Raw genomic sequence first — 12,572 nt, forward strand, 5'->3', positions numbered from 1 at the left:
CCCCCACCCGCTTTATTTATATGGACACGGAACACTGTAACCTTCCACACAAAATAGTTCCAAACAAGTAACAATCGCGTCAATGGCGTACATCGTATTCGACAGGCTGCCTGCTCTTTATTCACCAGAGGCTCATCAACCTAGTCTCTTATTTCTCTCCCGAAACAGTGTCTTCTCCCGCTTGGTATACCTTAGCCTTCTCCGCTACGTACAATCTCTACACAGCTTGTAATGGAGGCTCTCGCTGTCAATCTGTACTGGAGTCGTTAGATGCAATGCGAATGATGTCAGCTTGAGTCGAGCTGTGGACAATGTTGACAGGCTTGCATGCAGTATCCATACATTTAGCTATGGCTTCAGCAAATTTGTTTTTCGTCGTGTTATCCATTTTCTTCGCTTTGAAAGTGTCCATAGCTGTCTGTCTGAGACGAGGGGGCGGAGTACTCACTCAGCTGTGTGCTTGGCCATTCAGTGGTATTTCAGACTCGATGTGCTATGATGATAGCTCAGTTTACGACTGCAAAACATACAGGTAACTTTGGTCTTGTCAGTGGAACAATCTGGCAACTTTTTAAAAGTAAACTTTCCATTCATAAACTCTTAAAGTATCAGGTTTTCGGTGTTTCGCGCTGCCGTGGCTCGCAAAACAAACGTGCGTGGACATGTGCAGCGCGCTTGTTGTTTTGTTTCTGGTTTATTTATAGAGCAACGTAACATCCGCTGTGACGTCGTGATTCCGCTCATTTTTCCTCCTCTCAAGCTTACTCTTTTTTTTTTTCATAAAAATTCTTCACTTTCATCTTCCCTCCTTATCCTGTGCTATCATAACCTTTAAAACTGCTCCCTTTTTCTACGTATCTTGCTGACGGGTTGAATCACGTTGTCGCAAGCCATCTCACACACACACACACACACATACGTATATAGCTATAGCGGGTGGTCCAATGGTTAGCGCATCGACCTCACAGTGCAGAGGTTTTTTTTGTCCTTTGATGTGAGTGTGAGTGCGGATGGTTGTTCGTCTCTTTATGCACTGCGAGTGGCTGGCAACCGGTTTAGGGTGTCCCCCGCCTACTGCCCGAAGACAGCTGGCATAGGCTCCAGCACCCCCCGCGACCCTAGTGAGGATAGAGCGGTTCGGAAAATGAATGAATGTTGTGTTTATATGTTCAATAAATCAATCAATCTTTCTCACACAGCTGATCATCAATGTTAAATGACATCATAAATGTGCTGAGCCACCGTGTTTGCACAAAAGGCTGATGTTGCTTATCTGCTCTTTCTTTTCTGGACAGACTATACTGTATTTGCAGCTTGTCATTACAGAAGATCGTAGAAAGTGTTCTGTCAGTCGTCATCTGTACCTGTGGGTAAAAAACAAAAAAGGACGTTTCGCTTCTCTCACAGAAGAGACTGAGAGCCTCCACAAGCAGCTTGTCATTACATTTATTTATTTATTTATTTATATATTTTTAACAAGCTTGCCTTCTGTGAATGGCCTTACAGCCTTAGTAATTGTCTCACTAACTACACAGCTAGCATCATGAGCAGCATTATTCTCTTTGCTTTCTTGAAAAAAAAAGTTTCCCCAATGCTTAAGATGAGCAAGTTGGTTCAACTTCTCATCTCCCGTTTTTTTGTGTCCTACTCAGCATGTCTTGTTGAGTCATGACGTTTGAGGGTTTATTCCTTGCACACTGCAACTTTTTGTGTCCAGATAAGAAACAACGGAGTGCTCATATGCTCAACAAAGAAATATTGCATCACCCACTTTTCCTGAAATTGTCTGTGCTCATTCCAAACCTTTCTTTTCACTGCATGCTTCAAACACATCATTTTAAGATTTCCTGACAGCTGGTGGCACTCTCACAAGTGTTTCGCTAACCAGAGACAAGCGGAGAACGTCAATTCAGCAATGTACGTCATTTCTGCTGTTAGTTCTTATAAAAATACTGCGGAGGAAAATAAACAGCTGAGTAGCAATATTTAAATTTTTTGGTATATCATGACATTTGTATATGGTAGAAAACACTGGGATAGCGAACAAAACAAAAGGCAACTGCACTGATCATTGTACACCAAGATTGTAGGATACCGTGATATTAAATGGGCTGTCACTTATATAGCACTTTCTACATCTGGTACTCAAAGCACTTTACACCATTACCTCATTCACCTTCTGATGACAGAGCATCAGGAGAAACTGGCAGTTCAGTACATTACCTAAGGACACTTCTTCATGGCCGGGGATCGAACCACCAACCTCTGGGTTGGGAAACGACCGCTCTACCATTGAGCCATGCCGCCTGAATTAGATTTATAAGTATGTCATGGCCGACACAGATGTTCCATTGACTACATAACCGAATCGGGTAGAGGCTCCAGGCTAGACGTGAGCAGGCTGAGTAGCCCATTCAGAGGTCTTTGCTCTCTGTGACACAGTTAACAAAACATGGATGTTAGTTGTCAATTTGTAGATTGACCATGATGCTAACAAAAGCATCTGTTCGGGTACTGGCGATCATATCGCCGTCAACTTTCAAAGAAATAAGCCCTTTTCAGCCAGTGGAAAACAAAAGTATATCATCTTTTAAGTTGGAATGGCTGTCGGAGTATGTGCAAGCGGTGAAACTGGGTGAGATCTTTTTTTTTTCGAGTGAGAAAAGTCAGCTGTGCAAAACATGCAGCGAAGCTAAAGTTATAAGCGAATTTTCCGATGGAAAAATATGGACTCAGTGGAAGCTGGACTACCTCAAGCGACACATTCAGCAGAAAAGTTATTTGAATGCTATTGGAATTATACGAAGACTCAAGATGGGATTGGTACATTATTGCGGAAGAGCGCAAATGACGGGGAGAAAAAGAACATGCCGTCAAACAGAAAAAATTTGACCATGAGCAAGTTAAACTTCTCATTGACAATATTTTATTTGCCATTAAAGTGAATGCATCAGTTGCTGTTGGAATTCGATTCTTTTAATAAGCCATGAATTTCCTATGATCCCAGGTGTGATACTGCTGTGTGGCCACTTCTGATGTTGCTCACACTGGTCCTCGGTGAGCTCAGGGAGGATGTCTGTTTGCCCAGACACATGATAAATTAAAGGGAACATTGCCTGATATTTTGTGACCGCTGAGTTGAGTCGTCATCACGCTCATGGAGTCATTTTACTGGTTGACCACTTCTGGGAATGTGTGAGACTGTTCCAGTTTTCTCCATTTGTGGCTCGTGGCTGTGACAGTGGTTCACTGGAGCCCCAAAGTCTTGGAAATGGCTTTGTAACCTTTTCCAGACTGATAGATTTCAATAACTTTTTTTTTTGGAATTTATTTGGATCTTGGCATGATGCGTTTGTTTCTTGAGATCTTGGAGCCTACTTCACTTTGCCTGACAGATTCTATTTATGTGATTTCTTGATTCAATAAATGTGGTGGCAATCCGGTTTGGGTGTGGTCTGTGAAATTGAACTCAGCTTTCCCAAAACTGTCGTTAGTCACAGTTACTTTGTCATTTAACTGGAGATTATTATTGCAATTATTGTTTCACAGAGAGCCAGATAGGTTTGAATATTTATCCCCCCTTGGTAAATTCTCCCAGAAATGTTGTTTCAGTTACTCTTGCTATTTCAGTTGAATTGACGCTAATTTTGACTTACTGTTTAATTTGTCTGGTCTCAAAGATTATATGCTTGGTTTTGTTTAAATTCAAAAAAAATCTATTAGTGCCAAATCAGTTTTTTAATATATTTAATTGTTCTTCCACAATATTCAGAAGCTGCTCAAGGTTCAAGGGAGCAATTCAAAGTTGAGTCATCAGCAAACATTTTTAAAAAACTTTAGGGACGGAGCAAATGTCAATGATATAGAGTATAAATAGTTTAGGATCAAGCACAGACCCTTGGGGGACTCCACGAGTTATCTTCAATTCATTTGATTTTAAATTGTTAAACTGTACATCCTAATACGTGTCCTCTAGATCTAGAGAACCATTTATGTGCCAAACCTTTTATACCATAGCTCTCTAATTTTCCCTTTATTATATTGTGATCTATCAAGGGGTTCGGTAGCCCATACTCCCGAAGCACCTCCCACAGAACTCCCCGAGGGACGAACGCCTTCTCCAAGTCCACAAATCACATGTAGACTGGGTGTTTGGGTACATATCTGCCGCAAGGTAGATTTAAAGCATGTGTATGTTTGTGTGACCTTTTTGATGTCCCTCTGTTGACCCTTTAAACTGCACTTGCTCTAGCTGGTCATATTTGCTGTGTGGCGAAATGAGGAATTTTCATGTATGTGTATTTGGGTACCAGCATGTTTAAAATATGTAAACACTATTTATACTTTACATATTTGAGACAAAGATTACAACAGTACACATATTTACTTAAATCTTTAATTATAAAGCCTTATACCACAGGTGTAAACTCAAGGCCCGGGGGCCAAATCTGGCCCGCCAGGTCATTTTATGTGGCCCGCAAAAGCAAATCATGTGTGTCAACTTGCTAAAATCTGTACCGAAATGTCACATTGTCATGTGTAATAAATCACGTTGAGATTGTTGCAATAATTTTTCTATCCTGTTTACACTCACTTGAACAATAATTGAACAAACTATTAGAATTGACTTGACTGTTTTCAAAACTAGTAATCTATTAATTTGTTGTGTACAAGTAATAATTTTGTGGTTTCACTGTCATAACGGCCCTGTGAGGGAAGATGTAACTCCAAATTGGCCCGCGACTAAAATGAGTTTGACACCCCTGCCTTATACATTGGTACCTCTACTTTCGAACGTCTCTTCATATGAAATGTTCAAGTTAGGAAACGCCTCAACAGGAAAATATTGCCTCTTGTTACGAAACAAATTACAAGATACAAAAGGTAATACAGTATGGGCTGCTACTCACAGCTCCGAGTTTCCCGAGCGCATCATACTTATAGCTGTTTTGCCATTGGCTATTACCGAGCATCTTCCTGGCATCCCATTGGCTCAAAGGGACCTGTACCGTGCGTGTCTATGTGTGTAGAATAGATAGAGAGATATGTGTCAATGCAGCGTCCTCGTCATTCGTTCCTCGGGCCATGAGGCTTACCGATAGTTTTACGTAAATGTGAATTACCCAGGAAAAGTCTTCACCAGTCCGGCGATCCCTCACTATGCTGATGTTTTCCTTGGACATTGTCAAAGAATTGTTAAATGCCGAAAAAAGCAAACGTCTTTGGACCTGTTCTTTACAAAACGACATGCAAAAACCACTTCTGAGAGACAACATGAACTAAAGCGGGCAAAAACCAGGAGGAAACAGTTAAAAGTTAAATGACCATCTTTATTCTTTACTTCATTCTTTGTTTTTTACATGATGCACAACTCTCATTTATTGTGCAATAATCTAATTGTAACGTGTATTTATTACATATTTTGATACATTTTTATGCTTTAGAAAACATTTATGTCTGAATTTGGGGGGGAGCGCGGACGGTTGAAATGGATTCGGGCATTTACATGCAAAACACGTCTCTACTTACAAAATTTTCTAGTCAAGAGATATCTTCCAGAACCAATTAATTTCGTAAGTAGAGGTACCACTGTACAGTAATCAATATTCATCAACATTGCCTTTTGAGAGAGGCAAAGAGTCTTGTGTTGGTGGTGTAGAAGGTGGTTCTCACTTGACTTTTACAGGCTTTAGGTTCCCTCGATATTCTTCTGCAAAAAGTGCTGATGGTGTAACTGGGGTTTTTAAATTGGAGAAAAACATGGTGATGGGTAGTGCTATGACGTTCATCTTGTCTTCTTATTAGTTGAAATAGGTTTAAGATCTAGTCTAGGAGTAGAAATTTTTTCTTGAATGGTGGTTGAGAACAAGCTGACAAAATTTGAGCCTACATTTGGAAAGCAGCCTCATCCTGGCTCGATTGTCAGCATCCTCCATGTAAAAAAATACACAAAAGGTCTTCATTTTAACACTCAATCACACACGTAAAAACAACACACCGGCGAGGAGCGAGCAAGCCAAGTTGCCGTTCACTTGCTTACTAACCGTCCATATGCTTATTAGAAGCCTGCTTGGTCGATTCACCGAGGTGGATAGCTCCCACCGCCAACAGCATGAATGGTGGGGGTGATCGAATAGCAATACGGTGAAATTTGCGCAAGTTGAAGTTTTTTCAGCCTTCCAAAATTACGTTGTTTACTTTTGCCGCAGTGCATTGTGGGATGTGTGAAGTCAATGTCCGGAACTCTATAACCATGAACTTTTGCTTTGAAAAAAAATGTTGATTGCTGTGCTTGCCCCAAACAAATGAAGTACACATGTACCATACAATGTATTTTTAAAGTTGAATACTTTGTTGTATTGTTTTCAGTTGTGTTGGTGTGGACGAAGATGATGCCCCAGATATTGACATATACCATTGTCCAAACTGCGAGAAGACCCACGGCAAATCCACATGTAAGTAGAATATTTTGAAAATGACAATGAAGTATTTTTAAAAATGCTTTGCTTTTGAGAATATTTTAACTGCGATTTAATAGGCATGGGCTGGTTATGAGTTTGAGAGTATACATTTTTCAAATATCATTTTCCATCTTACCATTGGGTGTTAAGTGTGGGGGAGAAAGAGAGAGAGAGAGACACCAAGTCTCAAGCTGAGTCAAAAGCCAAAGAATAAAATTGTGTTTTCAGACAAGTTTTTAATATGGGCAATGAGAGGGCTTGCCTCATGTTTAGCGGGAGGGCCCAGCAACGGAAAAGGCTCAATCCTCTTTGAGCCTGAGGCTGAGATGTAAGGTGCGGTGAGACGAATTAAACATTTGAAAATAATAGATTAAAATAATAGTTAAACTAATACTGTTGGATTTCGATAAGCTTAAGGTGTTGGGGGAGTGGGGGAAGTCAACAGGATGGGTTGTACAAGGGCCGCTGGGACAAAACACCATAACTTCTGTTTTCTTTTCATTGAAATTCAAGAAATTCAGTGCAACCCAGGTCTTAATTTCAGACAGGACATACAGTAAGTGGCTTAAATGAGAGTGTCTTTTTTCGCGCAGCGGGACATTGTTCTGACAATCCTCTCCATAGCAGTGGAAGGAAGTACCATGTTTACTTAAAATTGAACCCAAAAGCAGCAGATACAATGAAAACAGCAGAGGCCCCGAATTTAACCCTGTGGAACACCATACGACAGTAGAGCTGTGCGTGACTCCGACCAACCAAGGCGAACACAATTAGTTCTGCCCGCCAAATAGGACCTAAACCGCTCAAGGTTGCTACTGCTAATGGCCATTTGGTGTTCCAAGTGAGCCAACAGAATATCTTAGTGTTTGATACGCAAGTGTTGCGGTCGCTCCCAGTTCCTGTTTCCGGTGGGTCAAACCATTGGGTGACTTTGGGACGTCTGGGATCCGTCTTAAAGTCACCTAATGGCCAGAAACAGGAACCGGGGGGGCACCGCAACACTTGCGTCGCCAGGAACAGGAACGGAGGGCGACCGCAACACTTGTGTTGTCGGGAACAGGAACGGAGGACGACCGCAACACTTGCATCGCCAGGAACAGAAACGGAGGGCGACCACAGTACTTGTTTTGCCGGAAACAGGAACGGAGGGCGGCCGCAATACTTGCGTCACCGGAAGCAGGAACGAGGGGCAAGGGACCAGGCTTCTGGTCCTGTGGCGTCCAGTCTGGTTTGGATCATTCTGTCAAGTTTTGTGAGGTGGTAGAGTAGAGTAGGCGTCCCCAACCGCCGGTCCGCGGACCGGTACCGGTCCGCAGGGCATTTGGTACCGGGCCGCACAGAAAGAACTTGCCTTAATTCCGTTTTATTTATCGCGTAATACGAAAGATGTTTTATTTTGAAAAATTACCGGGATCCTCCGTTACATCCGTCTGTGTCCAGCTTGACACACGTCAAGCCACGCTTCTCCGTCATGTGACTAATTAGGCTAAAAACAAACGCCGGAGCTCGCAAAACGAGTTTAAAAAACTGCTGGAGCTCGCAAATGACGGCGGCCTTAAAAGTACGTTTGAGACAACTGGATTGAAGTTATGGCTGAATACTCTGAGATCGCCACAATAGCACTGTTGCTGTTTCCGACATCCTACCTGTGTGAGGCAGGGGGTTTTCTGCAGCAACGGCGACTAAAACCACAACATTACGAAGTAGACTGGACATAAACCACACACTTGAGGTGTCGTTGTCTCCTATTACACCGAGATGGGACCTTCTGGTTGCAGAAAATCAAGCTCGGGGCTGTGGTGAGTCGTCATTTTCATGCACTTTGAATTTGCGTCGTATCGTAATTTGAAGGCATTAAACATGACCATAGCGATCAGAGTGTTGCGGCCAGATTCGACACTCCTTGTGTTTATTATTATATTTGGAAAACACTACAGTTTTCATGCAGCTCATACCATATTGTTTTGTTGTATTATTTCCGCCACACCTTAAATGCCGGTCCCTGAAAATATTGTCTGACATAAACCGGTCCGTGGGGCAAAAAAGGTTGGGGACGCCTGGAGTAGAGGACCCCAAAAAGCAGGGAAGTAGGGAGGAGCAGGGTGGACTGAGCAAGAAATATTTAACAAAAATGCAAACAGGAGTACACTAGAAAAAACTAACTCAAATACTCGAACAAAGTCCAGAAAACCACAGGAAACCAAAGTAGCAAAAAAACCTAAGACAGAAAACAAAACATGACAGGATCACACAGACACAACTCACAATGATCCAACCAAGACTGACAGAACTCAGGGAACTAAATACAAGCAAAGTGACAAGACAACGAGAAACACCTGGACAAGACACAAAGGGTTGAGGGAGCTGATTGGTTAAACACAAGGACACCGATGACGAGAACTGGTGGCGACAGAAAGGGCACATGAGGGAACATAATCAAATGTTACCTCAACAAAAACCTAACACCATGTCAACACATAGCAAATAGAGATTTTGGGTGCTAGTCCGAGCTCTAGTTGTAGAAGTATTGTATCTGTGCTTTTTGTAGATTACTTATTTCTATGACTTTGGCAAGCCACAATCATCAAGTATCAAGGGAGCTGTTTTTAGCTTAGTGTGAAGCAATTGTAATGAGAAACAGCACCTCCAAATCTTGCGACCATGTTCCTCAATCCGAAATTGGTGGAGTGCACTGGTCTGGAATTGGCCTGACCCTAGTGGAGGAATTGAAGTATGTTGGGGTCTTGTTCAAGAGTGAAGGAAGAATGGCGTGGGGAGATTGACAGGCGGATTGGCGCATCCTCTGCAGTCATGTGTCGGTCTGTCCTGGTAAAGAAATAGTTGCGCTGAAAGGCAACGCTCTCTACTTACCGGTCAGTCTACGTTCTTACTTTCATCCTTGATCTGTGGGTCATGACAGAAAGAGCAAGATCACAGATACAAGTGGACGAAATGAGTTTCTTCCGCAGGGTATCTGGGCTCTCCCTTAGATATAGGGTGAGAAGATCAAGGAAACAAACCCAATCTGATACCGGCCCATGCCTATGTCAAAGTTATAAGTTGCTTACTTATTCATATCTGGATCCATGATCACATTATTCATGTCTTGCAGAAGTGTCACTGGCCCTCTATTCTCTATTCCTCAAAATGTTCACATCAACGTCTTTCTCCTCACCTAAAAAGTCCTCCATAACTGACTGAGCTCCCCCCCGCCCACACACACACACACACACACACACACACACACACACACATACATATGCTTTATTCTGTTGATGCTAACCCAAGTCTTTTCTCTCTTGTTCTCTGCACTCTCTGAAATATATTCCCAAAAACCGTCCATAACTCTGAATACTTATCTGCGTTAAAACAAACAAACAAACCCCACTAAGGACTCATCTATTCCATACTAATTTCAACCACTTCATAGTCCTTTTTTAAACACTCAATCTGCAAAGTGTCTTTGGGTGTCCTGAAAAGTGCTAAGTCTGTGTAAATGAAGAATAATAGTAATTTACACTATTACTAGTATTTTCAGCCACATCAAAGTGTTGTTGTCAAGAGATGACATAATAATGTCATGTAGTATCTTGAGTATTGCACGTAGTTCATTTTAGTGCGGCAATAGGCCTTACCGTCATTGATGGTATTGTTTTTTTTTTGTCTTAAGTAAAAAGGAAAAAGCATTGGAACAAACAGGACTGTTGGCAAAGCACAGATGTCCGAGCTGTACAGAATGGCAGTCAAGTTTTCATAAAGGAGCTCCGTAGTAGAACATTTCCAAGGTAAGCATCTTTGACATATGCAAATTGTAAATTCTTGAATCTCAGATAAAAAGTTTGCCACTAGTTTTCCTTGGCTTCTGTTTCAAACTAGTTATGTGATGATAATCAATGCAGTGTCAATTCTTCAACAATATGATTATGAGGGATGTAATGGTACATCAACCCATCAAATGTTATTTATATAGCACTTTTCATCCATAAAAGTACAACTTAAAGTGCTGATGTATTTTTGTTCCGGAAGATTCGATACAAAGGTGTACAGACTGTCGCAAGTTATCATATGGAATATGTATTACATAAGGGACTGAGAAGAAGACTAAGAAATAATATTGTAAACTAATGCAGCGCAGCTACATCTCAAACTGGATCTCATGGCTTAACAATATGCTTTTGGCTATTTGTCAAAACCAGTTTACTCTGAATAGGGGTGTTCACACGGCAACTTTTACTCCGGTGTAGCACCGGGGCTGCCCCCCATAGAGCGTTCACTCGTACAAAGTTATACCGGTGTAGCCCCTGAAAACAGCTTAAACTGGAGCAAATTCAACCCTACTCAGAAGGTGATTTAAAAATTTACTCCGGAGTAAATGCTAGTTTGTGGGGCAGCACCGATGGGACGTGTGGACACTACAGGGGTAGACTCGCTACGCGCGAGAAGAGTTGATTACATACAGGTTTTGAATGCGTTGCTTTCATGCTCTGTTGTACTTCTGCTATCTCTCTCTCATCCTTTTAACGGTGTCTCAGAGACCACAGTGTTGATTTGTCTGGAGAAGTATAAACCATGGTTTTTCGATATGTCACAAACATGGTGGGGAAAAGGAAGTACACTTTACGCATGCGCATGTTTTATTTATCGTATTGCACGGCTGCAGAAACTGCCGAGTGAACGCAAGTGTGGCTGCACCGGGGTTAACACGGTTCTCTTTAGTAAGCAGCTTTATACGTGTGAACGCTCCACAAGATTTACACCGGTGTAAGATATATCGCAACAAAATACATCGGTGCAGCACCGATGCAAATGTGTGCTGTGTGAACACCCCTAATGATGACAAACTAAGAAAAGCAGTATATGCACATGGTGCTCGTTTTTTTTTTTTTTTTTTAATCATAAGGTCACACTTGTCTGCATCCTTAATTTTCTAAAAAGAAGACACTATTAATGTTGCATTTTTCTTAAGCTGTTGTACATTGTTGAATAATTTTTGAGAACGTTTCATTCATTTGAGAATTTACCACTATCAGCGTTTTCCAGGTTTTTATTTTAAATGTCACTAAATCCATTTCAAAAGCACTTTTCTCTTTATTTCTTTTTTTCCCCCCTGAATAAACCAAACGGTGACCTTTTTACAACCCATAGGGTTATATGGTTTTACACTTAAAGGCCAAGTGTGAAGTAATTTCATGAAATGCCAAATAGGGTCACAATGAAAGTACTTAAACGTTGTCCACCAAATAAAGCATGAACAAATAATTTATATGTTGTATATTTGACAAAATAATCGATTTTCCGAAGTTCCAGCCCGAAAGGGGCAGAACCCGGAAGTGATACGTCACATGGAGAACAGCGATGGCAGAGCTCCATATGGCAGACATGCAAAGCATTTCAAACAATGATTCAAACAGCGATACAAGCAATCGATCGAGCGCAAGTGAGGATATCCAAGTTTTTGAAGAGTTGGAAGAAGAAGAGGAGGTTGGAATTTTACATGTTGGACCTTACATATATGAGCCAGACGCTAATCAGGATGCAAACAATGTGCCCAGACGACCTGACATGGAATGGAGACAAGACCAATCGAGATCACAAGATTGGTAAGATATAGGCTGGTGTTATTTTTATGATTTGAAGATGCAGGCATGTGCACATAATTTTATGTTTTTGTCTATCTGATGACATTGTTTAAAAAAATAATCAGACTTCATGTTCAAGCAGTTAGCCTACTCGGTACGTGAGTATTCTTTGCAAATCATTTTTTGACTTGTACTTGAGAGATTTTTGTAATGACTTTTAACTTTTGTATGGTATTCCATCCATATACTTGTATATTTTAAATCAAATGTTTTCATAAACAACAGAATTATTGATTGATGGGTATAGAATCAGAATCAGTATCGTCTTTATTGGCCAAGTATGTAGAAGACACAAGGAATTTGTCTCCGGTATAACACGCTGCATTAGTATCATCAGAAACAAGGACATGACAAATAATTATGGACAAATAAGTATGGCAGGACATTCTGTAATGTAAGTGAACCGTAGTGCAGTGGTACCACCCAGTGACAACTGTGAGCGATACGCTTGTTCAATAAAATTAATGCTCAT

At 41.3% G+C, this 12,572-nt stretch overlaps 1 protein-coding gene and 1 long non-coding RNA gene across 4 annotated transcripts in view; one reads left to right on the top strand and one right to left on the bottom strand.

Moving 5' to 3' along the window:
* LOC109514828 (uncharacterized) overlaps positions 1–11,952 on the bottom strand; it is a 16,976-nt gene extending 5,024 nt beyond the window's left edge. Inside the window, exons 1-2 of the long non-coding RNA XR_002168064.1 lie at positions 11,625–11,952; positions 6,033–6,035 (exon numbers count right to left, since the gene is read on the bottom strand). This is a non-coding gene — a long non-coding RNA (uncharacterized LOC109514828). The remainder of the gene's footprint in view (positions 1–6,032; positions 6,036–11,624) is intronic.
* phf2 (PHD finger protein 2) overlaps positions 1–12,572 on the top strand; it is a 107,735-nt gene that overhangs the window by 6,448 nt on the left and 88,715 nt on the right. For all 3 annotated transcript variants that reach the window (XM_019868224.1, XM_019868222.1, XM_019868223.1), the window contains exons 2-3: positions 6,370–6,455; positions 10,132–10,246. In XM_019868224.1, the coding sequence (XP_019723783.1) occupies positions 6,370–6,455; positions 10,132–10,246 (201 nt within the window). The remainder of the gene's footprint in view (positions 1–6,369; positions 6,456–10,131; positions 10,247–12,572) is intronic.

Source organism: Hippocampus comes, unplaced genomic scaffold (assembly GCF_001891065.2).
Source record: "Hippocampus comes isolate QL1 unplaced genomic scaffold, H_comes_QL1_v1.1 scaffold191, whole genome shotgun sequence".
Classification (NCBI taxonomy): domain Eukaryota; kingdom Metazoa; phylum Chordata; class Actinopteri; order Syngnathiformes; family Syngnathidae; genus Hippocampus; species Hippocampus comes.